Source organism: Puma concolor, chromosome A1 (assembly GCF_028749965.1).
Source record: "Puma concolor isolate L17-30 chromosome A1, mPumCon1.1.hap2, whole genome shotgun sequence".
Classification (NCBI taxonomy): domain Eukaryota; kingdom Metazoa; phylum Chordata; class Mammalia; order Carnivora; family Felidae; genus Puma; species Puma concolor.
In genome coordinates this window covers 65,517,538-65,543,380 of record NC_141667.1, presented here as the reverse complement: position 1 = coordinate 65,543,380, position 25,843 = coordinate 65,517,538, and the positions used below count along the sequence as shown (strand labels likewise).

The 25,843-nt window shown below is 47.0% G+C and overlaps 1 protein-coding gene across 3 annotated transcripts; it reads left to right on the top strand.

Moving 5' to 3' along the window:
* Window positions 1-2,522: 2,522 nt before the first annotated feature.
* On the top strand, window positions 2,523-7,275 carry DRD1 (dopamine receptor D1). 3 transcript variants are annotated; one of them, XM_086719745.1, is made up of 2 exons: window positions 2,523-2,643; window positions 3,696-7,275. In XM_086719745.1, the coding sequence occupies exon 2, from the start codon at window positions 4,197-4,199 to the stop codon at window positions 5,535-5,537; it is 1,341 nt and encodes a 446-aa protein (XP_086575871.1). In that variant the 5' UTR covers window positions 2,523-2,643; window positions 3,696-4,196; the 3' UTR covers window positions 5,538-7,275. The 3 variants fall into 3 exon arrangements, with proteins under 3 accessions (XP_086575871.1, XP_086576017.1, XP_086575941.1); XM_086719891.1 differs by having other exon boundaries at window positions 2,627-2,734; XM_086719815.1 differs by lacking the exon at window positions 2,523-2,643 and adding an exon at window positions 3,092-3,595.
* The last annotated feature ends 18,568 nt before the right edge of the window (window positions 7,276-25,843 follow it).

Below are 25,843 nucleotides of genomic sequence, written 5' to 3'. Positions count from 1 at the left end.
ATGGCAGACATTTGCTTGTAGACAGAGAAATACCTCTCAACCACCCCAGCAGTATTGTAGGTTGATTTGATCACCTAGACCCGTTGGGTGAATGCACTGAGAGAAAATGACAAAGGTCCGCGTGGGCTAGTGTGGAAAGAATTTGAGGGATTTTTCAAGCAAAGAAAGAGAGATTTTTGTTTTTCTTTTTCTGGAGCAGCTGCCTAGCTTGGGAGAAGCGAGGGCAGGAAGGAGTATGTTATGAATGTCATTTGTTTCGAACAAGCTTTTGGGTGGTAGGTAGATTTCATATCAAATATTCCATATCAAATACCATGGAACTGGTATTTCATTAAATGTGATGCCACCTGAAACCTGTCACCACCGGGCTTTATTTAGATGAGACCCCCCCCCCCCCGTGTTTCCTTGTGGTTATTGTCCTTATTTTAATTTTAAAATATTTTTTTTCAACGTTTTTTATTTATTTTTGGGACAGAGAGAGACAGAGCATGAATGGGGGAGGGGCAGAGAGAGAGGGAGACACAGAATCGGAAACAGGCTCCAGGCTCCGAGCCATCAGCCCAGAGCCCGACGCGGGGCTCGAACTCACGGACCGCGAGATCGTGACCTGGCTGAAGTCGGACGCCCAACCGACTGCGCCACCCAGGCGCCCCTTTATTTTAATTTTAAAAAGCAGTGGGCCTTGCTGGGGCTATAGGCTCGGGAGGACTTGGGCATCGGAGGCACTTCTCAAGGGCTATCACTAGACAGAAATTTCCCCCCTCAGATTGGCCTTATCTTGACCCCTGTTACCTCTATCTTGGTAGTATGTTCTTTTGGGGGGGGTCTTCCCATATGGAAAATGCCAGGGATGCTCTCCCTCCCCTAGTCCAATCCCATCTACCCCTTATCATGGGAAAAAGACCCCACTCTTTCCAATGTTCCAGGGCTCATGCTGAATTTCTCCTACTCATGTACTTCCAGGTAGAAAGTATTGGAAACATTTCAGGATGGGGTGGTTAGAATGGGAGAGTTAAATGTTCAAGCTCACATGACCATCTTGCATCAGAAGCCTATCCTGTAATTTGGACTTAGTAGTAAAAGGGAAAGGAAGAGGAAATGAAGTCAACAAGGGACTTGGGGGAATGACTGCTTTAAGGAAAACGATCTGGAAGTATTATGTTAAGCATGGCTTAAGTCTCTACAAGAATGTGGTTTTGGGGGCGTGTATGTGGCTAAATTGTCTGTGACCTGGGCTCGCGGCTCATGGTGTCCCTGTGTGCGTGTGCGACAGCGAGGCTGAGGGTGGGAGCACAGAGGTGGGGGCGGAAACACCCCCAAGGTCTGTATCAGAAATACAGTCCTTTCACTTAAAGCCAAGGTGCAGGTTGTACTGATTACTTGAATGGAATTATTAGGTTCTGGATTTTTGCAGAGAAAATTGCAGCTTCCGATGTGGTGCTGGGTTCTCACAGTGGAGCTAAGGCTGTTGGTTTTCTAATGAGCCCTCAGGGATTTCTGCCCTGGAGGACTGAGCAGCAACGAGGCTCAGGACCAAGCCCTCTGTAAATATCATCTCATTTAATACTTAGAACCATCCTGCTCTGTCATCACCGTTTTAAAGAGGAAGAGTCCAAGCTTGGGGAAAAAAGAGAGCACACACAGCCAGCAGTGGCAGGGTAAGGGCGGGAGGCCAGACAGTCTGGCATGCAAACCCCCTGCACAAGAAGGCATGACGATAGCGCCATTTATGTACGATTAGCTGGAAGTCTGACCTGTGAGGCATAGTCCAGGGCAGCTGGGAAGGAGCTGGGGAGATCCTTCTCCGCTAGGCCCTCTTGCCTCCATCCTGTGCCCTATTTTAGACCTGTGGGTAATTACTTATTTAGCTTGTTGGCTCCGGCACTGGACCCGGAGCTCCCCGGTATACCGGCAGTGACGCATAAGTGAAAAGAACACGCAGGCGGGAGTCAGGCAGCCAGCACCTTCCCTAGCCCTGTGACTTTGAACACCTTTCTGAACCCCATTTTCCATTTGGGCAAAGTGGAGGTGAGCGGGCCTATGAGGAGGGATTGTTTTAAGGGGTGAACAACAGAAGGCGGGCGCCCGGGACACAGAGGCTGCTCAGCCAATGCCAGTTCTCTCTGGTCCCCTTGAGAATAAGGCTTGCATCTTGCTAACCCTATCTATCGCCCCTGCTCTTGGCACCTAATGAGTGCTCAGGAGAATATATCCATTCAGTGAATGCAGCTCCAGCAAAAGGAATTTTTCACCCTTATGAATTTTTAGGGGTGTCTGAAGCCCAATGAACCCTGAGTGAGGGATATTGCGCATCGCCTTTTCCAGATTCCGGCAGCGCTGGTCGAGGAAGTGCGGGTCCCGCGCGAATCCGGGAGGGAGCCGGGGCGGGTGAGCTCTGTACCTGCGAGGGCGCAGCCGGGCCTTGGGTTGCCGCCGCCGCCGCCGGCAGAGGGCGCCCCGGACCCGCTGAGCTCGTGGCGCTGGGGCTGGGGCGCTCGCCCGGCGCGGGGCGCAGGCTGCAGTCCGGCGTTGACCGCAGCCCGCGACGCGCCCGCCGCCCGGGCGGAGCTTGAAGTGAGCGCCCTCGGGGCGCAGCGGCGCGCGCCTGCCAGGCGCGCCGCTGCGCGGAACCCTCTCGGAACGGTGAGTGCAGGCGCCGGCGGGGCACCCCTCACCCTAGTTGGGGGACACTTGGAGACGCAGGTCGGACGGACGCGGGCTGTTGCAGGGCTTGGTATGCGTGGGAGAGTGGGCAGGGTCCCTGCTTGCGTCGGTCTTTGGGAAGGGCTTGGGGTCGTGCCCGGTGGGTGTCCAGCCGAGCTGCGCTTTTTGGAGACTCGGGCTTACTTGAGGTTCTAACACAGGGATCTCTCTCGCGGGCCCTGTCGCATGCTCTTCGGGGGTCCGGGGGTCCGGGGGTTGGCGGGTAACCCAGGGCGTGCTAGCGCTCACCTGGGCGTTCCCCACCCCGTCTCGCCCGCCACATCACCCAGGGAACCACGTGCAGGCTGTTGCCCGCAACTCTGCCTGTCAAGCGAAGCCCGCCCCCAGGGCAGGGGAGGGGACGCGGGGGCGGGGTGGGCTGTGCCCCGCGGGAACCTGGCTGGCCCGTGTGCCCTCCGGTGCCAGCTCGGCTCTCTTCGCCTGGTGTTCCCACGGGCTCCCGGGAGGTAGCGGACAGTGCGGTGGAGAGGCGCAGAGCCCTGCCCCGAGGGGCCGGAGGCCAACCAAGGGGGCGCCCGGGCGCTCGGCCCCGGGGGAAAGGCAGCGAGGAAGAGAAGCTGCCCAAGTGACTAGTCTTGGAGGTGCCCTCTCTCGAGGAGGAGCTGAACGCCCGGGAGCCCTTTTCCCGGGTGTCATTGGCTTGAACAATCTCTGGCCGCTGGAGAGGTAGGGCAGCGCCGGCTCTGGGGGACCTGGCCTTGGATCATTTTCCGAACCTGCCCCGCGATTTTTGCGCATCAGGAGCCAGACCCCGGCTGCGCGCGCCGGGCAGGACTCCGGCGCGCCTCCTGGGCGTTGTGGTGCTGCGGCGCCTAGCGAAGCCCGCTTTCGGAGCTCCGGGGGCTTTTGAGAGACACAACCTCGAAGCAAGGTAGGTGGCTCGCCCAGGCGTTGAATTGGGGTTGATGTGGGTAAAGCTGCGATCTGCTCAAGGCTTGGCGAACGACCTTTGCCGCCTTTTCGCTTTCTAGGGCGTATGGAGGGCTGCTGTGGAGCCAGGGACTTGGAGGAGTGAGGCGTGTATTTTCAGCTGCACCTCAGAGAGGGGAGAATTCTGTCACCACCAGAGAGGCAACCGCCCCAAAATGTGACCGCGATTGACTAGATCCGCAGAGGCCTGGGAATCTCCGGATTGATAGCCTAGAATATGCTAAAAAGCCAGTGCTTTCCACTGGGAACTGAAGGGTCATCTGGTGAATGCAACAGTGACCTGGAGCAAGGGAGTCAGAAGACAGTTCTAGAGAGCAGGGAGGACCTTCCAAGGGGCTGACTTGGGTGGCCAAGGGTAGGCTCCTGCCCCGCGATTGTTGCAGCCCTCTGATGGGATGCTGGTGAGGTCCTGCGGCCCCGGGAGCCGGTGGGGCTGTGCGAGGGGCCGCCCAGTGGGTGAGAACTGCAGGTTTGACTGACCTCTCGTCCCTGCTTAGGAACTGGAGGGTGTCAGAGCCCCCCGCGTGCACCCCCTCAGCAAGATGAGGACTCTGAACACCTCTACCATGGAAGGGGCTGGGCTGGTGGTGGAGAGAGACTTCTCCTTCCGCATCCTTACAGCCTGTTTCCTGTCTCTGCTCATCCTGTCCACGCTCCTGGGGAACACGCTGGTCTGTGCGGCTGTCATCAGATTCCGACACCTGCGGTCCAAGGTGACCAACTTCTTTGTCATCTCCTTGGCCGTATCGGATCTCTTGGTGGCTGTTTTGGTCATGCCCTGGAAAGCAGTGGCGGAGATCGCTGGCTTCTGGCCCTTTGGGTCCTTCTGTAACATCTGGGTGGCCTTTGACATCATGTGCTCCACTGCGTCCATCCTCAACCTCTGTGTGATCAGCGTGGACAGGTATTGGGCCATCTCCAGCCCCTTCCGGTATGAGAGGAAGATGACCCCCAAAGCAGCCTTCATTCTGATCGGCGTGGCATGGACCTTGTCGGTACTAATCTCCTTCATCCCAGTGCAACTCAGCTGGCACAAGGCCAAACCCACAAGCCCCTCCGATGGGAATGCCACTTCCCTAGGTGAGACCATGGACAACTGTGATTCCAGCTTAAGCAGGACATACGCCATTTCGTCCTCCCTGATAAGCTTCTATATCCCCGTGGCCATCATGATTGTCACCTACACCAGGATCTATAGGATCGCCCAGAAACAAATACGGCGCATCTCGGCCCTGGAGAGGGCAGCCGTCCATGCCAAGAATTGCCAGACCACTACAGGTAATGGAAACCCCGCGGAGTGTTCTCAGCCAGAAAGCTCCTTTAAGATGTCCTTCAAAAGAGAGACTAAAGTTCTGAAGACCCTGTCGGTGATCATGGGGGTGTTTGTGTGCTGCTGGCTGCCTTTCTTCGTCTTGAACTGCATGGTGCCCTTCTGTGGGTCTGGGGAGACCAAGCCCTTCTGCATCGATTCCATCACCTTCGACGTGTTTGTGTGGTTTGGGTGGGCTAATTCCTCCTTGAACCCCATCATTTATGCCTTTAATGCTGATTTTCGCAAGGCATTTTCAACTCTCTTAGGATGCTACAGACTTTGCCCTACCACGAATAATGCCATAGAGACGGTTAGCATCAATAACAATGGGGCTGTGGTGTTCTCCAGCCATCACGAGCCTCGAGGCTCCATTTCCAAGGACTGCAATCTGGTTTATCTGATCCCACATGCAGTGGGCTCCTCCCAGGACCTGAAGAAGGAGGAGGCGTGTGGAACGGCCAGACCCTTGGAGAAGTTGTCCCCGGCCCTGTCTGTCATATTGGACTATGACACTGATGTCTCTCTAGAGAAGATTCAGCCCATCACACAAAATGGACAGCATCCGACCTGAGCTCTGAGATGAATCCTGCCAGACAGGCTCACCCCAAAAGCCGGAGGAGACTTTCGGTGGCTTGTTGTTAGGAAACTAAGGTGCGGTGAGGCCCTGAGACGTCAGGCAAGCCCCCCTCTGCTGCTTTCCCTCAACACACAACTAACTACGTTTTAAAATACATTCCAGTGTGTTTTCTGTGTTGTTCGTAGTGAATCAAAGAGGGGCATATGTGAAGTGAACGTTCACAGGGACATGTCTTTGGCTCCAAAGTTATTTTTAGAAACTGATACTTATCTTAGGACTTAAAATATAGGGCAAAGAATCAACAGTGAACGGCATCGATTTAGAAAATTAATCCTTTCCAGGACGGAAGGAAATAAGAAGGGTTGAGTTTGCTGTGTACAAACAGGTGCTAACAGATGTCCAAGCAAAGTTTTCCGATTGTAAAGGTAGGTGCATGCCTTCATAAATTATTTCTGAAACATAATTAAGCCTTACAGTAGGAATGGGATTTTTTTTTTTTCCAGACTTGAGAGATGCTTTGTTGATACTGGTTTTATTAATTTATTGTATTGTGTGGGTATTTTTAATTTATTACAATAAATCTATATTTATCATATGTCATAGGATAAACTTATGAGTTATCTGAGACCTTGTTCGTCCATCTAAGTAGTACCTTATTGGCCAGTGAAATAAACACACAAACTCTCTGAGATGCTAAATGCCCATGTATCACTTCCAGCAACACAGCAAAGACTGATAGGAAATGAAGTTGTGATAATTCCTTAAAGTTCATGGGCATAAATAAATAAGGAGGGGAGAATTGACAAATGCCGTGGATGTTTTTCTGGAAAGATTCTGAAAAACTTAAAAAGGCATAGCTACTACTGTGTTCAAATGTTTTTTAATGACAGAGACTTTCCCAGGAGAGAGATTTGCAGTTCTGTAAATATCTTTACTAAAAGCCAGCTTAAGAAGAACCTGACTTGAAACTCATGAGCTTAGGTGGTAATAAAAAGTATGTGCCACTTTGTATTTATGTAAAATAATTGGCCCTCTGTGTCTTTTCTCATTTCCATGTCAGATAGCTTTTCCGAACCAAACAAATTGCTGTCCTGGTTAAACATGTGTAGCGAAGACAGTAGGTTTCCTTAACTCTCGCGTGACAACAGTCGCACCAATGGACAAAGGTCAAATCCTGCATTTCTGTCTTACCAGGTCAAAGCGCACCACTCAGTGGGGTGACTTTTTGTAGTGCTTTAATCTGAAATTAGAATTGATTTTTTTTTTTCCTAGTCTAGATGTTAATAGTGTACTAACTAACGAATAGTGCCTCATTATCATCCTCGAGTTAGACACTTCTCTGGGTGGAAAAAACAGGAGACCCCTTCTGGGTGGGTGTGTTAAGTGCCCCAAAGCCATCAGTATCTCTTGACAAATGCTAGCTCCTTCTCTGTGCTTCAGAATCAAGTTCCTATCTCATCATCTCAACTGTATAAAGTATCAGTATAGAGTCTCTCTTGCCAGATACTCATTCAAGTGGGGCGTTTCAAGAGGATTTCTTTGAAATGTTTACAAAGTATTGTTGACAAGCAATTTACTTAACATTTAGATGACATGGGTCACAAGAAATAAATTGACTGAAAAGTATCTCCTGCATCAGGTCCGTGTTATTTATGCATTGTGAATGTTTCTTCCTTTTATTGCCTGTATGCTTTCTTACATATAATAAAATTATTTTGTGAACTCAAATCAACCCTGAATGGGCTGTGTCGTGTTTGTTAAATGTATTTTAAAAACTAGGCTCCTTCAGACCTACAAGTAAGAAAACATGAGCATTTTTGAGGATAACCTTACTTTTGTTTTTCTTTTTAATGGAAATTTCTCCTGTTACGTAGGTCACATGTTGCCTTTGAATATTTAAACAGGAAATGTTTTTGATTTCGACTATATACTCTCGGGGTGTTTTTTTTTTTTTTTTTCTGTCATAAAACATTTTTTAAAAAGAAACTCTCCTCACGTGAGGGATTACTCTAATTTTCGTTTCACAGGTTTGAAAGCTTTCTAAAATCTCTGCTTTTTTCTTTCGAAGAGCCCAGAGATGTTAAGTAACATAAAAATGACAGAAAAAACTGTGGCTCGCTGTGGGTTATGTGGACCCTCAGCTTATGTGGCAACCACTGTATTTATGGGTAGTGCTTGTGTTAAGAGTAAAACATAGCAAGAATTTCTTTCTGGAGGAAATACACAGGTCGTGATGTTGGGCTTATCAAAATACCTTACAGGGCATATCCCTCAATCCTGCTTAACCTGCTTAGTTTTTTTCATCCGGAAGAAGGAGAACGCCTGAACAGCAGGGGAATGTAGAAATTAAGGGTTAAGTTTATAATTTGGAACATCACACAACAGATGGTCTCTTTTTAAATTCCATATTTGCCTTCCCCAGGCTTTGGCATATAATGAACATATCTAGAATAAACACCATGAAGCATGATGCCTCTTCTCTCTGCTTCCTGGCTTTCTGGATATCTTTATTCTTTGCAGTTTGATTCTGTTCCTTAATGAATAGTCTGGCAGCACCAACTGTGACACTCAGGGTTGTCGTTGTCCAACCACTGGAACATGGCACAAAAGCCATCACTGTTTATTTCCTCGGCAGAGCGAAAAAGACATGACATGTCTAGAAACGGTATTGAAGAACTGTAAAATTCAGTACACCGTGGATGAGACGGTACTTTGGGTTCCTGGCACGCAGGATTGATGGAAGTATCTTATGATGTATTGGTTCCCCTGGCAGAATCTTTCAGAGAATTTCCTGTACAACCAGAAAAGTGAAATCACCTGATGATTTTCATTTCATTTTTAGCTAACGTGATAAGGCTCGGTAATGCTAACTGTACGTGAAATACTTTAGCAAGATAGAGACAGTTGAGAAAAGGCGTGCTTTTTCCCTTTCTTTCTAAAAGAAGATGCCTTTCCTGGTCACATAGAGGCAGGACTTTAGCTGGTGATAGAACAACAGGGAGTCTTATGGAAGGGGGACCGAGCACGGGGCTCCAGTGGGTAGATGTGGGGTGTGTGTGGCAAAGTCACTGGTTTCTCTTGGGACCTACGCAGGCACAGTCTCCAAGGCTTCCTTGTCCTGATTTATTACCCAGGAGGAGCAAAACCTGTGCATCAGCTTCTTCAGTGGAGGGATCAACCCCCGAAAGCAAATCGATATGTAATCTAACTTCAGGGACTTTCTGAATTCTCCACTCTCGGGGGGGGGGGGGGGGGGGGCTCCGACGTGACTCCCGCCCCAGCTTGTTCCAGTATCATTTCACCTCGATCATTCCACCGCCTGGGAGCCAGTTCACGGACAGGGGCCTGGAACGCAGAAAACACAGGCTTTGTTTCCGACAGACAAGGGTTCACCTTGCAGCTACCACTTACAAGCTGTGTGAGAGTAAATAACTGTCTGTACCTCTCTGAGCCTGTTCGCCCATTTGTGACATGGAAATAAATACACAGGCTCTCGTGAGGGTTTAAATGAAGCTAGTAAGGTCCATAAGGGTCCAGAGCAGTGAAATGTTGGGCTCACTGGGTCTTTACGGGATCTCTAATTTGAAGGAGTTGATGATGATATTTATTGCATTGGTAATAACGGACCTGCTTTTCATTTGTGTTCTTGCATGTTTGCTCGAAGCAAATGGAAATGTACTTGTGGTTTGGGATTTTCCCAGACACTATTCTAGTTTGCTGTGGTTCTGTGGTATTCCAGAAGCAGGCAGCTGTTAATATCTGCGTGGTTAAGACAACTGCCTTAATTTATCATGAGATACTGACTTAAGAAACCTTTATCCATGATGTTTCAGTCTATGAGACCGACTTACCTTGCAAAATTTGTTACAGAAATAATGAGCTGATGGCTGGTTGCCTCTGGGCTGTTAAAACTAGGACCTGGTCCTCTGCAAGCTCTGGTTACTGTGGTCATTTGAAGGAACGAACCCAGTGGATCATGAGATTGTAGCATTATATAGATTAGATGCACCTCTGTGGATTTCTTTGAGATTTCCTGGATGGAAACCTGATATCATTTATTTTTACAGAGGATTGAGGGGTGGCGAGTATTATAGCACAGAGAACCCCTCTGAGATTTTGTTACCAGGCCAATCTAGCCATCTTACCTTCTGTCATGTTAAGTAACTTCCATGTGATGTATAGAATTAAAAAAAAAAAAAGCAGCATTTGGACTTTAGACTGTTACATCATTCAAGATTTGGGAGTTGTAATTTAAATAGTATTAGAAGCTCAAGAATAATCTCTGGTTTAGAAGGGTTTAACTTTTTAATCACTATGTGACCATGTACAAAACCACTTAAATTCTTTTCTCGTGCTCATGGAATAGATATCCTACTAGCTCTCACAATTGGTAAACGTTTTTAGCCACCAACAAGGAATTTCCCTGAATTCTGTCCGCAGAAGTGACCCCACGTAGCAGAAACGCTAGCAAAGTGGCGGGTGGTAGTGGGACCTAGGAGGACTGAATTGAGGGGCAGAGGTTTTTTTTATTTCATTTAAAAAGAATTTTAGGGGCGCCTGGGTGGCTCAGTCCATTAAGCGACCCACTCTTGATTTCAGCTCAGATCATGATCTCACGGTTCATGAGTTCGAGCCCCACATCTGGCTCTGCACTGACAGCTTGGAGCCTGCTTGGGATACTCTCTCTCTCTCTCTCTCTCTCTCTCCCTCCCTCCCTGCCCCTCCCATGTGCACCCTCTCTCTCTCAAAATAAATAAATAAACTTAAAAAAATTTTTAAAAGGTAAGTAGTTTGGATAAACTACTTGAAAATAAGTGTTTTCATCTCTATGATAACGGGGTTAGAAGAGATGATTTCTGAGATATTATTTTGGGTTGACAATACTAGATGTGAGATCCATCATGGACAAAACAGGGGTCTGGTGGGTTTCCCATGACGCATTTCCCAAACCTCCATTCTCTTGGCCATTAGAGTGATATTTATAAAATGTAAATAAGACTGTGTTATGCCCTTGCTTAATATTTTTCAATGACTCCCAATTACTTGCAGGCAAAAACAGTCAAGGTCATGCAAAGCCCGTCGTGGTCACGCCCCTGGTGGCCTCTGAACCCTCATCTATTGCCATTACCCCACTAACACTGTTCCTACAGACATTCCAGACTTTGTATACAGTCTGTGTCATGTGCAAAGTCCTTTCTTGTCTTTTATGCCTTTGCACAGGCTGTTCCTTCTGCCCAGAACACCCTTCCCTGCTGCTTTTGTCTGCCTGATCCTACCAATCTTTTAAGATACAGTGGGACACACTTGCAGAAGGCCTTCTTTGCCACCTTCTTCTTGCCTCTACTTCTCTTATTTCTTCCCAAGGGCTTACCTTGCTGTAATGAAATAATCTCCTTGCTTCCCTATCTTTCTCCCTAGATGATGAGCATTTTGAGAGCAAAAGCTGTTTGATTTTCTTTCCCTTTCTCTAAATATTTCTAAGCACCCAGCTCACTGTCTGGCTTACGGGATTTGCCCAGTAAGCCCTTGTTGAATGAAAGAATGAACACGTCAAAACAGGATATTGGAGCCACATGTTTAGTGAAGTTTATTTCGGTGGGGGGGTTGGTACAGATGTGTAGGTCTGCCAGTCTCTCTCTAATGTCTTTGGTCTCTCATCTCCATGTGGTCTTTGAGGCTTGCAATTCCCTGATGTCTGACATGACACGTGCACACACACACACACACACACACACACACACACAGACACACACACACACACAGAGTGTTTTGTATGTAATTGATGCTACTTGCCATCAGTAACATTTTTTGAGCGCTGTGATTCAGGTCATGTGCCAGATGCTAGAAATGAACCCGACGCCGTCCCAATCTTTGAGGAGTTAGAAGTAGAGACAGATAGCCAAATAAGCCATCACCAAAGAATGTTTTAAAAGTAAAATGTATGGAGAAAGAAAACGGCTTTTTCCAGGCGGTGCCCATAGCTTCATTCTATTGAGTGCCGGTAACCGTCTGCCCACATCATGCCAAGCACTGTCCATTCATCGTCTCATTCTGTCCTCACAGCCATCCTGTGAGGTGGGCACCAGTATCATCGTCCCCACTTTACAGGGCAAAATAACAAGAATTCAGAGAGGGCATGCAATGTGTCGAAGGTCACACAGCTAGTAAACTTTTTTTTTTAATGTTTAGTTTTGAGACAAGGAGAGACAGAGCATGAGCGGGGGAGGGGCAGAGAGGGAGACACAGAATCCCAAGCAGCTCCAGGCTCTGAGCTGTCCGCACAGAGCCCCACGCGGGGCTCGAACTCACAGACGGCGAGATCATGACCTGAGCCGAAGTTGGAAGCTCAACAGACTGAGCCACCCAGGCGCCCCACACGGCTAGTAAATGAGGGGGAGGATTGAATCTGGGCCCCACAGGCTGTCAAATTCATTGCTTTGGGGTGGTCTCCACCCTCTGCAGGAGCCCCCTCCAGTGCATCTGGAGGGTTAACCAGGTGGTCTGGTGATAATTGTCGGGCATGCATACAAACCCCTCCTTCACATCCTCCCTGCAGCTCTATGTACCTGTTTACGGCTCTCAAATAGACTCTGATGGCACCCCTTTGCTCTTCCTACAATGGGGACACCCTTTCTCCTGTCGTCTTCATCCGTTGGAGCCTCATCTCAGGTGTCAGCCTGACTGGGAATCCTTCTCTGGCCTTCCATCCCCAGGCTGGTGTCCTGCAATGGGGCACGCATTCTGTCGTGTGCTGTCGTGTCTCCTGTTTCTCAGGGCAGCTCCCGGAGGCACAGACTGTGTCCTTTTCAACCCTCTATTCTCAGTGCCCGGCACAGCCTGGCACACAGGAGGCATCTGAGTTAATATACTTTTTCAGCGAACGAATAACTTTATGAAAAGGCTTAGGTAACTGCTTATCCACACACCTTAATTTTTACTTAAGGGTTGAGCCTGCTGAAGTTATAAGGGCCGATCTCTACTGAGTTAGGTTTCTCCGTCAAGGACACAAGCGCAGAAAAATAATTGGAACGGTCTTTAAACGGCAAGCTCGGACTCTCTCTTGCACCGATGTGCACGGATAGTGGGTGACCAGCCCTTTCACACGGGAGAGGAAATGTCAACCAAATGTCACCAGTGTGTTCTGAGATTATCTAGCCGCATGCATGCTGTTTTGAGACTCAGTTTTTAGGTCAGATGTATTTAGCATCATAAACATGTTGACTGTAATTTAGATAATGTCCAGTCCCATTTGTAAGATGCTGCTTTAACACACATTGCTGTTGGCTGTTAAACTGGGGGCGGGGCGGGGGGGGCAGGAGAGAGCACCTCGTTAATTCTGCCAAAAACAGCTGTGGGTTTTTCCTAGCTTGATGGTGGGGTCACCATAAAATAGCGCTTCGGTTACAGGGGAAGATTAAAGAGGATCTGCTCTGAGAGGGGACCAGGGGCAATAAGGTGACAGTTTGTCTAAAAAGCTGGGCCGTAATACTTTCAAGGCGAAAGCAAATTTTAATGGCGTTTTAAGTAAGACTCCATTGCACCCATATTGAAATTAAAGCCTCCTTGTTGGCTCATGCAATTTAGAATGTCGTGCCGGGACGAGGCTCCATCAGCCGGGTAGCAGAACCTCTGGGCTGGGCTGGCCAACAGGCAGTTTCCTGCTCTGCTCACAGGAGTGTGAACTGATCTGGCTGATAGGAAGGGGAAGTTGGTAATAGCAACCAAACTTACAACATGCACACGGTCTGATCTAACAGTTCCACTTCTGGGAGCCTGGCTTACATCCATCCTCACCTACGTGCTCAGGGATGCCCGTGTGAAGGGCGCACCCCTGCTTGTAAGAGCCTGCCAAAGACAACCTAAGGGTCCCGTGAGAGGGGAACGCATACCGAAGATGTAGGATGTCCGTGGGGCGTGGTAATTAAAAAGAAAGTGGATCCATATGCACTGTGACAGAAGGGTTTTCACGAAGGGGAGAAGCGAGTTACGAAATTGCATGGATGATACGATCCCTCGTATTTAAAATACAGGGATTCTATGTTTCTTATGTAACGTCATAGAAAAAGATGTGGGAAAATGCCCACCCTGGTAAAAACAGTAGTATCTCTAGGGAGAAGAGTGAGCTTTGGGGACAGGTTTCAATGTTTTCACTTTGTATATTTCTTGGCTTTTGTAAGAAGCGTGTGTTCAGGTGTATTAGGCCCGCAGTTAAACGATGTTTGAAAGACACAGGCTGAACTGATGTGAGGCGTGTTGAGTTCTAGTTGTGGCTGCGGGGGGCAGGAGGGGAGGCTTGGGGGCGTCCTGGAAAGAATGACCGGTCATTGACCACCTTATGTGCTCACGTGTGAACATTTCTGGATTGATCGGCAGGGCCTGATCTGGCTGAGGCTGGGTGAGGCTCTGGACTGATTCGTGGATGCTCAGGGCCCCGGGCAGGGTGGGAGCTCCTGATCTGCCAGCTCCAAAGCCCCTTCCCTCCCCTCAATCCCCAGACACGACCCTCCTCCACTACACGGGGGTCTTTTCCACACAAATCTCCTTTTTTTACTGAGCTTCCCCGGAGCTCAAATTTGGAATAATTTTGTTGATCAAACGCATCGCATTTAGAAAATGATAGGATGTGTGGACTTTCGATCGGAAAAACAGAAAGCATTTTCTCTGTTCGGCTTTTGGGAAATGATGAAACCCCGGCTTGGGGGTCACGAGTGAGAGCCCATCCGAAGTCCTGGGAGCTGACAAAAAGCAACCCTTTCCGGAGCCTGGGCTGTTTTAAACCTTTGCAGACCCTATGCTACTCTTACATGCGTTGTCCTGTCACACATCACATCAAACGTATAAAGTAGCTCTCATGTCCTCTTAAATACAATTTTTCTTAATGTGGTTTTGAAATTATTCACGATTTCCATCTTGGAGTTATTTGGTCATATTTTGAACCAATGCGTTCCCCACCCCCCCCCCGCCCCGACTGCCCCAGTCTCAAACATTTCTGGACCCCTGGCAGAGCAAGAGAGGCCACTGCAGCTGAAGTCTCTTGCTCTCCAGCTGAGTTATCGGCACACAAGCGTTTTAGGGCCTCTTCTAAAACGCGGTCTACAAGGTTAATACAAACCACTTCAGATTATTTTGAAACTGAAAAACATCCCATCGTTTGTTCTCAGGCTTAACCTTTTGGGAGACTTTCAAATTCTATTTTTCTCATCGTTGACATACATATTAAATGTTTTAGTGATATTTTTACGTTAAATGCTCCCACAGGCTCATTTTAGATGTTTCCGGAGAATAGATAGGAAGGCTTCAGGTGGTAAATTCGAAGTTTGAGGATAAAAACGGTTAGGGCAGGTTTGAAGGAAAAGACAGCCTTCCTCAGTGGATCTTGTATTCTTTTTTTTTTTTTTTTTTAATTTTTTTTTTTTCCCAACGTTTTTATTTTTATTTTTGGGACAGAGAGAGACAGAGCATGAACGGGGGAGGGGCAGAGAGAGAGGGAGACACAGAATCGGAAACAGGCTCCAGGCTCTGAGCCATCAGCCCAGAGCCCGACGCGGGGCTCGAACTCACGGACCGCGAGATCGTGACCTGGCTGAAGTCGGACGCTTAACCGACTGCGCCACCCAGGCGCCCCAGTGGATCTTGTATTCTAAGAGGAGGAAGAAATTGAAGTGTGAGAACTCAGAGTCAATAACCTAGAAGAGGAAAAAACAGCAAGTCAGGCGCGCAGGGGAGGCCGAGGCTAGATATTGATCAGGGACAGTGGCTAATGTTCAAATGTGGACAGTGGCCATTAAATAAGTTATTTCAGGCACAAGGTTTGTATGGGAGAGGGTCTTTGGGGACCTGGTACGAGGATCAGTTCATGTTAATGGCTGATTTCCTTGGGGAGACCGAGGTTACTTGTCACATGACCTCTGCTCTGACTTCCTCCGGCTTCACAGTAAGGCGCAGTGAGGGGTAGGTGGTCAGCTTTATTTCTCTTGTTTTTCTGCCCGGGAATTTTCCAAATTCCAGAGAAGGGGGTAGGGGGAGGAAGGAGGGAAGGGACGGAGGAGGAGAAGGAGGAGGAGGAGGAGGGGAGAGCTGGCAGAGCACCAAGTTTGAGATTTGTCAAGAAATAAGTACTGACATCTCACTTTTTAAAAACTCAAAACTGGGGGCGCCTGGGTGGCTCATTCTATTAAGCGTCCGACTTTGGCTCAGGTCACGGTCTCACGGCCTCATGAGTTGGAGCCCCACATCAGGCTCTCTGCTGCCAGCATGGAGCTGGCCTCGGATCCTCTGTCCCCCCACCCCTCTCTCTCCCCTCTCCTGCTCACGCTCTCTCGCTCTCTCTCAAAAATAAACATTAAAAAAAAAAAAGAAATCCTGAAAAAACGTTGTTTTAGAATAGTTTTCGATTTATAGAGAAATTGCAGATAGCACAGAGAGTTCCCGGGTACCCCACCCCTGTTTTCCTGTTAATGCCTCACATTAGTATGGTTACAATGAATGAGCTAATACTGATGTATTCTCACTTACTAAAGTCCGTGACTTACTCAGATTTCTTTAGTTTTTACCTAATGTCCATTTTCTCTTCCACAATCCCAGCTAGGATACCATGTTACATGTGGTCACTGTGTCTTCTTAGGCTCCTCTCGGATGTGACAGCCTCTCACACTTCCCCTGTGTTTGATGGCCTGGCAGTTCTGAGGGGCATTGGCTAGGTATTTTATAGACTGTCCCTTGGTCGGAAACAGCCTGTTTTCTCTCTTCCTTTCCAAAGGCACTTAGGTCAGCCCTTTTTGTTCTCCACCCCTTTCCATGAGGTTATTTCATACATTGACACTCCAGTTACATTCTTATGTTACAGTCTGCATTTCATCCTGGAATCCTCTGACATCACGTTTGATTTTTTTTTTTTTTTTTTTTTAATTTCCATACACTGGGAGCACCTGGCTGGCTTAGTGGGAGGAGCATGGGACCCTTGATCTCAGGATCATCAGTTAGAGACCCATATTGGGTGAGGAAATTACTAAAAAAAATAAGTAAAAAAACTTAAAAATTTTTCTATACATTAAGATGTGTTCTTTGTGCTGTTCGAAGGGATGTGAAAATGGCATCATGGCTTGTATCTGGCAATCGTTGTTTTATTTTTCCTTTTTTTTTTTTTTTTACATTTTTTAATATATAATTTATTATCAAATTGGTTTCCATACAACACCCAGTGCTCATCCTAACAGGTGTCACAATAGTTTTAATGCCCTTACGGGCATTTACTTATCCAAGCCTCCCCCTGCCAAGCTGTTGGTAACCACTAATCTGTTTCTCTCTAGGTTCACCTTTTCTAGAATATCATATAAATGGAATCATACAGTATCTGGCCGTTTCAGACGGGCTTCTTTCATTTGCTGAAAGATGCTTGGTTGCTTCTAGTTTGGGGAAATTATGAAAAAAAGGTGCTATAAATTTTTGCATGGAAGTTTATGTGTAGATGTAAGTTTTCAGATCAGTTGTATAAATACCTCGGGATGCAATTGCTCATAAAATTCATAGAATGAGCTAGGAAATATTTTCTCTCCTTCTGTTTTCTGGAAGAACATGTAAGGAATTGGCATTACTTCTCCTTTAAATATTTAATGGAATTTAGTAGCGAAACCATCTGGGCCTAGTGCTTTCTTTTTTGGAAGGTTACTAACTATTGATGTGATTTCTTTAACAGATAAAGGGATTGTCAGGCTGTGTGAGTTTGCGTCTTTCCAGAAATCGGTCCATTTCATCTCAGTTATCAAACTTGGAAAATAGAATTGTTCATTTATTTTGCTTTTAATGTCTGTGGAATCAGTCGTGATGAACTTTCATTTCTCAGATTGTGATTTGTGTCTTCTCTCCTTTTTTCTTGGTTTATCCTTTTTTTGTCAATTTTATTGGCCCTTTCAAGAATTGCCTTTTGGGTTTGTTGATTTTCTTTAAAGCTTTTCTGTTTTCAATGTCATTGACATTGATTTCTGCTCTCTGTTATTGTTTCTTTCCTTTTGTTTACTTTAGGCTCATATTACTTATGGTTCTCTAGTTTCTTAAGGTGGAAGCTTAGGATATTGATTTGAGACCTTTCGTTTTTTTTTTTTTTTCTTCTTCTTCTGGTATATGCATTTAATGTTATAAATCTCCCCAGGAGAACTGTGTTTGCTGCATCCCACACATTTTGGTAATTGTACTTTCTTTTTAATTTTTTTTAACGTTTATTTATTTTTGAGACAGAGAGAAACAGAGCACGAATGGGGGAGGGGCAAAGAGAGAGGGAGAATCTGAAACAGGGTCCAGGCTCTGAGCTGTCAGCACAGGGCCCGACGCAGGGCTCGAACTCACGGACCGCAAGATCATGACCTGAGCCGAAGTCCCCCGCTTAACCGACTGAGCCACCCAGGCGCCCCTCGATAATTGTATTTTCATTTTCATCTAGTTCGAAATACATTTTTTTTCAACGTTTATTTATTTTTTTGGGGACAGAGAGAGACAGAGCATGAACGGGGGAGGGGCAGAGAGAGAGGGAGACACAGAATTGGAAACAGGCTCCAGGCTCTGAGCCATCAGCCCAGAGCCTGACGCGGGGCTCGAACTCCCGGACCGCAAGATCATGACCTGGCTGAAGTCGGACGCTTAACCGACTGCGCCACCCAGGCGCCCCTGTTCGAAATACTTTTAACTATGCTTGAGCCTTCATTGACCCATGCATTCTTTAGAAATGTGCTGTTCAATTTACAGATATCTGGGAGCTATCTTTCTGTTCTTGCTTTCTAGTGTAATTGTATTGTGGTCCGAGAGCATACTTTGTATGTTTCTATTCTTGAAAAATTTTTAAAGAGGTGTTCTGGTCTATGGGCTAGGAAATAGTCTATCTTCGTGAATGTTCCATGTGAGTTTGAGAAGAATGTGTACTCTGCTCTTGTCTGATGAAGGATTCTGTACGTTCTACACATAAAAATCGGCTAAGTGGCATAAACAGACTCAGAACCAGGTCTGTCTTTCCAAGTGCAGTAAGTTTATGTTATGCTGCACCTATAAGTCAAGTTTTGCCCTGGAGATTTTTCAGGTTATTATTATTATTTTTTTAGTTTATTATTTGTTTTGAGAGAGAGAGAGAGAGAGAGAGAGAGAGAGCGCACATGGGTGGGGCAGAGAGAGACAGAGAAAGAGAGAAAAGAGAGAAAGACAACCTGACACGGGGCTCGAACTCACAAACCATGAGATCACGACCTGAGCTGAAATCAAGAGCCGGACGCCTAACCAGCTGAGTCCCCCAAGATGCCCCTTTTTTTCAGGCTATTTGCAAATTTGTCAAAAACCTTAGGACTGATGGCATTGCAGGGGAGCCAACTGAAGCACATGAAATTAAAATCGCTTGCTTGAGATCTTTCTGCTCGTAGGTGCCACGTCCCAGGACTGACAGCCGCACTGCTGTGCTTTCTGCCAAACGCCGTCGCCCCAGTTGGTCTGGTTCTGGGATGATTGATTAATTGGAGTTTTATGGAGGAAGAACTCGTCCTCTTTTTCAATCTAGCTGATTTAATCAGTGTAGGTGGCAGCAAGACTTACACAGGTGAAAAGAAAAAGTCATCTTTAACATGAACAAAAGGAATGTGGGAGGAACCAGGCAAGAATGGATTAGTAACAGGGTATGGGGCTAAAAAATGTGACATTTGAAGTCAAGGGCAATTAGAAAAGAAGTTTTAGTTCCAAAGAAAATTAAGTAGTCTGAGGAAGAGGGAAGAGAACTGAAGTTTATTGGTGTCTATGTGTCGGGCACTGCTCTGGGCACCTTTGCATCCATCTCCTCCCGTAACGATCAGAACAAGCCAATGAAGGTACCCACAGCCTGTAGAGTCTCCTTCCCACTTCATAATAATGCTTTCCAGGAAAGAAGGGGAGGATCTCGGAAAACAAGGTGGTGGAAAATTTGGAAAAGAATACAGGATGGTGACTGGGCATCTCAGATTGGAGGACATGGGCCATTATCAGTCTTTCGGAAGACAGGGATCAAGAGAATGGCCATTCCAACAACCAATTATCACGGGGCAGGATGTAGATGGGCCGGGTCTGGGGGGAGGGAGGGACTTCTTCTAGACCAGACAGGGGTGTGCGCAGAGGCCAAGCCGGGGTTCTGGTGGTGGGATGAGCCCCTTGGCCTTGTGAAGAACCAACCATTGGGCCCAATGATCTGACTCACCTGCTTCTTTGTGTAAACTCCCCTGAGAATTTAGAGGAGGACTAGTGCTACGCAGAGCACATGGCGTGATACTTGGATTTTTCTAACACAGACTTCTTGGATCATGGATAATGCATGGAAGTGTGCACACATGTGGTATTAGAGAGAAATGCGTCCCCAAGAAGCTTTGCTCAGGACAGTAGAGGATTGTTGCTACCATCTAGCTGACTCATAACACTTGGGAAGAGGGGATTCTTTATGCCCCATTCTCGCTTCCCTCCTTCTTGTGCATCTGGAGAAAGCAGTAGAGGCCCAGCCGTGGGGACGCCTGTCCCAGGTAGAGATGGCCCTGATGTCAGGAAGCCTGTGTCAGATTTATAGTAGTGTGGCCCCGTCAGCTACAAAAGCTAGACAGCCCCAGTTAGGCCAACTGTTAAGCCAAGCAGGGATTTTTGTTTTCTGACCTTTTGATGATGGCTACCAGACCTGTCTCCTGCGACTGAACTGACTTCCTGCTGGGTCATCCTGGGAGGGAGGAAGGATACTCCCTGAGAAGTAGGATGGGAGGTTGGTCCAGTTTCACCTGAATATTGGGAAAAATATGTATGTCTCAAGCTAGTGAAGTGGGATGTGTCAGCTGTAGATAGAACTAGTCAATTTGCCTTGGATGAAGATTGATAAATGTCTCATGAGTAATCCTTCGCTGTTGGGGTGTAGTAGACGTAGAAGGTAAATGTATTCTGGATACTGAAAATAAAAGGTGTACGTTTTGTGTTAAGACCTGTCAGAATCCTTTTATGCCCCTCTAGCACCTAGTACAGAATTCAGTCTGCACTTCAACCTGGTATTATTATAAAGATTTTGGCAGTTTCACCAGGAGGAGGCAAAGAGAAATGTTTGTTGATGGGTGGGTGACTGGGTCGATGGATGGATATATGGATGGGGGGGGTGAGTGGATGGGTGGGTGGGTTGATAGATAGATCTATGGATGGGGGGGTGAGTGGTTGGATGAGTGGGTGGATAGATGGATATATGGATGGGGGTGAGTGGATGGATGGGTGGGTGAGTGGATGGGTGGGTGGGTGGATAGATAGATCTATGGATGGGGGGGTGAGTGGTTGGATGAGTGGGTGGATAGATGGCTATATGGATGGGGGTGAGTGGATGGATGGGTGGGTGAGTGGATGGGTGGGTGGGTGGATAGATAGATCTATGGATGGGGGGGTGAGTGGTTGGATGAGTGGGTGGATAGATGGATATATGGATGGGGGTGATGGATGGATGGGTGGGTGAGTGGATGGGTGGGTGAGTGGATGGGTGGGTGGGTGGATAGATAGATCTATGGATGGGGGTTGAGTGGATGAGTGGGTGGGTATATGGATGGGGGTTAAGTGGATGGGTGGGTGGGTGGATAGATGGATCTGTGGATGGGGGGGTGAGTGGTTGGATGAGTGGGTGGATAGATGGATATATGGATGGGGGTGAGTGGATGGATGGGTGGTTGAGTGGATGGGTGGGTGGGTGGATAGATAGATCTATGGATGTGGGGTGAGTGGATGGGTGGGTGGATATATGGATGGGGGTTGAGTGGATGGGCGGGTGGGTGGATAGATGGATATATGGATGGGGGTGAGTGGATGGATGGGTGGGTGAGTGGCTAGATTGATGCAGGGAACCATGTTACTAGAATGCCGAGACTCAGAGGCAATAGCAGAATTGAACAAGACCAAACTCTTGTGTGTCTGGTTGTCAGCAGCCTTTCACTACTGTCCTATGGTGATGGCACTTCTGAATTTCTACTTGTGGGACACGATTCAGCTAGAGCATGAATCTCGTAGGCAAATGTGGGTACAGAGCCCAGCGGCTAAAAAATGAATTAAGCTGGGCTAAATGCAACTTTTCCAGAGGCTTCCCCAGCCATAGTCGCTTTGTTGCTCTGAGCCTCAGTTTCCCCATCCCCCAGAAGAGGACAAGAACCCCTCAACCACAGGATGGATGTGAGGCTTTGATAAGGCAGTAGTAATAATTACTCTGGATACTTACAGAGAGACTCTCACTGTGTGCCGGGAACTGTTTCAAGTGCTCGACATGTCCTGCCTGGCAATGATCCGATGAGGTAGGTACTGTGCGCCCTCATTTTACAGAGGAGACACTGAGGCATAGAGAGGCTAAGAGACTTGGCCAAGGCCTCCAGCCAGTAAGCAGATGTGGGCTTCAAACCCAGACAGGCGGGTTCCTGAGCGTGCACATTTAGCCCTTTTGCTATGCATCCTCTCAAACGTATGCAGTGCTGAGCACAGCCCCTGGCATGTGGTGAGTCTGAAGGAAGGGGTAATCCCTTTCTTCTTGGTTCATTAGTTGCTCTGAAATGGCAGTGGTGGCCTGTCCCCCATGGCCAGCGCTGACAGGAGACTCGAGCGGCAGCTGGTGAATCTGTCTTGGCCAGCCAGGCAAAGCCCCTCAACCATGACTTTTCTTTTTTCTGCTTTTAGCTTGATCCTTAAAAAGTGAAAGGCGTAGATTTCAAGATCATTATGAATACAATCAATATGCCTCACCTCAGTCCAGGCCTTGTTAAGGAGCAAGGAACACATCCGCTTCCAAAAGCATTTTAAGACAGTTCTGGATGGGGCGCCTGGGTGGCTCGGTCTGGTAAGCGTCCGACTTCGGCGCAGGTCATGATCTCATGGCCCGTGAGTTCGAGCCCCTCCTCGGGCTCTGTGCTGACAGCTCGGAGCCTGGAGCCTGCTTCCGATTCTGTGTCTCCCTCTCTCTCTGCCCCTCACCTGTTCATGCTCTGCCTCTCTCTGTCTCAAAAATAAATAAACGTTAAAAAAAAAAAATTAAAGACAGTTCTGTGAACTCTTCTGCAGTTTGGGTGCACAGGCACTTTCAAACAAAGTCATAAGGAAATTTCTTTTTCAAGCGTGTCAAGGGTTACGTTCAGTAGTAGTAGTCAGTAATAGTATATCTTGTGTGTGTGTGGGAGAGATACGTGGGGCAGTGGTCAACTTTAGATTCTTTGCTACTGTAAGTTCAGTGGATATATATGATAATGAGATTAGTCATTCAGAATCGGAAATCAAAGATGCATATCAATCCAGGCGGGAATGAAGCTCCTAGGAAGCCAGCGGGCAGGGTATCCGAATGGTTAGGACCATTGTCTTAGAAGGCTGGATACAAACCTTGCTTCCCTTCCTCGCTGTGTGACCCTAGGCCAGTCACTGTCCCTCTCCAAACCCTACCCTCTCCTCCTGGAACATGGCAATGGTTTCGTGGGGAGTTGCTGTGATGATCAAACAGGATACTGTTACGTTACTATGAATCAGAAATGCTGGAGAAACAGAAGGAATAGCAGTCATTTCTGGAAGGCACCAGTGTCCGGAGTCAGGTTAGATCCAGTTTGAGTTCCTGCTCCGGCACTCTCTTGCCGAGCCTTGGTTTTCTCATCCTCAAAACCCAGATGGTGATACTCACAGAACAGCGTATTTTTTTTTTTTTTTAAAGATTCAATGAGATTAATAAAATGCATAAAACGTTTGGCACAGTACACGGTGCACAGGAAATGCTCGGTAAGTGTTAGCAGTTATAAATGGATTATGACCGCTGCCTCAGAAAGGATGCAGTGCAAGGAAAGAAATAAAAAAGAGATTCAAACTTTGATCGCTCCCCTGAGTGTTCTATTTATTTCCTCCTGTGTGTGTGTGTGTGTGTGTGTGTGTGTGTGTACGCACGCACGCGCCTTAGCATGGCTAATGACACCGAAGACATGGTGAGAACCGGATGTGTCCCAGAATCATTTGCAACAACTGAAAACACCAGGAAGCGAGTCCCCCTTCTGGAGGCCATGCCCACTCTCGGCCACCTCCGTTTCAGCCGGCCTGCTAGATGGACCCTGACTCTGCTGTAATCTGTCACTCTACCAGTGTAAGTCGTGCTGCCGGCCCCTGCAGTTCCCACTGGCTGCGTGTCCTTGTAGACTGGCTCTGCAGGGGAATGTCAGAGAGCCACTGGACGCACCTCTTTCTTCCACTCAAGGGACACTCACTAGAATGCGCATCTCACCCAGAGTAGGCATATCGTCCTCACGCGCGTCTGCCTGCCTGACTCCCGGCTCCTAATGGTCTGTAGCTGCCACCCCACGATCACACCCACTGTTTACTCACCCCTGTCTGATCATGGCCACTCCCCAGCCCAGCCCCTTTCACAGGATCCCCGTCACTCTCCAGGGAGAGTCCTGGCGGCGGCACAGTTAACAGACTTTTTCTGAGTTGTCCTCAACTTGCCTCTTCAGCCCCAGTCCTGCAGGCCCTGTCAGCTGTAATTATCTGTGCAGGCATTTATGTATCCCACTCCCTAAAAAAGACCAATTTAGACTTAGATGAAATAAACAATTTTCCAGGGAAGTGTGATTTTTCAAATCTTATCTTAGAAGAGATTAAAGTCTAAATAAACTGAATATAAAGTTTTGAAAGAGCTATCATCCCTTCCATGGGGGTGGGGGGGGAAGCTATGAAGTTTCTAGAGGAATTTTTACCAAACTATTTAAGAACAGATACTCTTTAGGGGGAGGATCTGGTAGACACCACATTCATCAATGATCAAAGTTAGCATGACTTGTTAACAGACGATTCGTGTGTCTCCAGATACCATGCACTAAAAAGGACACAACCGCCCCTCCGTGGCATTTCTCACACAAAATGCGTAACTTGAATCTAGTCACGAGGAAGCATCAGACAAACTCCGGTGGAGGATATTACGCAAAAGAAATAGCCTGCACATGTCAAAATGTCAGGCTTGTCGAGGACAAAGACTGAGGAATTGCTCCAGATTAAAGGGGACTCAAGAGAGGTGACAGCTAAGTGCATGTGTGATGCCGGGCTGGCACTAACTACAAAACAATATTTCTATGAAAGACACTTGAGAAAACTGATAACACTTGAATAAGGCCTGTGGATTAGATGTTAGCACTGTATCAGTGTTAATTTCCTGGTTTTGACGATTGTATCGTGATCGTTGTAAGGATATATCTTTGTGTTTAGAAAACACACACCGAAGTATCCAGGGTTAGAGGGATATATCTATAATTTACTCTCAAAAGATTCAGGAAAAAAAATGATATATGCATTTCGGGAATCTGGGCTTATGGTAAAGTCATACTCTTTTTTTGTTTTTGTTTTTTTACAATTTTTCTATAAATCTGTAATTCTTTAAAACAGAAGGCTACATAAATAATGGATCGTTCTGATTTTATTTGAGCTAATCTAGAGCAAAGAAACGTTTTCCATTTTTTAATGCAATAACATTAGTAAATATGATAAAAATTGAGACAAAAAGAAAATTACAATGGCACTTATGAATAATAATACAAAATTCTGAAGTATTAGAAGCCATACTGCAACATCTAGTTAAAAGTGAAAGACTTAAAAAAAAAAAAAAAAAGACCTCTCAGAAATGAAAGAAAACATAAACAATATGATAGGACCAAGTAGAGTTTATTTCAGGAATTCAAGGGTGAGTTCATATCAGAAAATGACTGATACTAATGACTTAAAGAGAAAAATCAGGGAGTGCCTGGGTGGCTCAGGTGGTTAAGCAGGTCATGACTTTGGCTCAGGTCGGTGATCTCACAGTTTGTGAGTTCAAGCCCCAAGATGGGCTCTCTGCTGTCAGCACCAGAGCCTGCTTCGGACCCTTGTCCCCACTTCTCTCTGCCCCTCCCCTGCTCACACGCTCTCTCTCTTTCTCTCAAAGATAAATACGCATTAAAAAAAAAAACCCTTTCAAGAGAAAAGTCACGTGATCACCTCTCTGACTGCTGAAAGGTCTTTGCCGCAATCCAATGCTTAATAATAAAATAGGAATTCACCAATTCTTCCTTAACGTGATAAAAATATATTTATCTCAGTTCCCAAGCCAGTATTATGCTGAATGGGGTAATGCTTCCAGCATGCGAACGTAAGTGAAAGGGAAGGCTACCCTTCACCGCATGTTGATTACACCCTTGATGCTCTCCATGCAAGACTTAATTTGTCTCCATTTTAGTGAATTAATTTCTGTTCTTTATTATTTCCTTTCTTCTATTTCATTTGGGTTTAACGTGCTCTTCTTTTTCTAACTT

What these genes read in the sequence shown, in the direction of transcription:
- DRD1 (XM_086719745.1), top strand. Translation starts at nt 4,197, where the DNA reads ATGAGGACTCTGAACACCTCTACCATGGAAGGGGCTGGGCTGGTGGTG.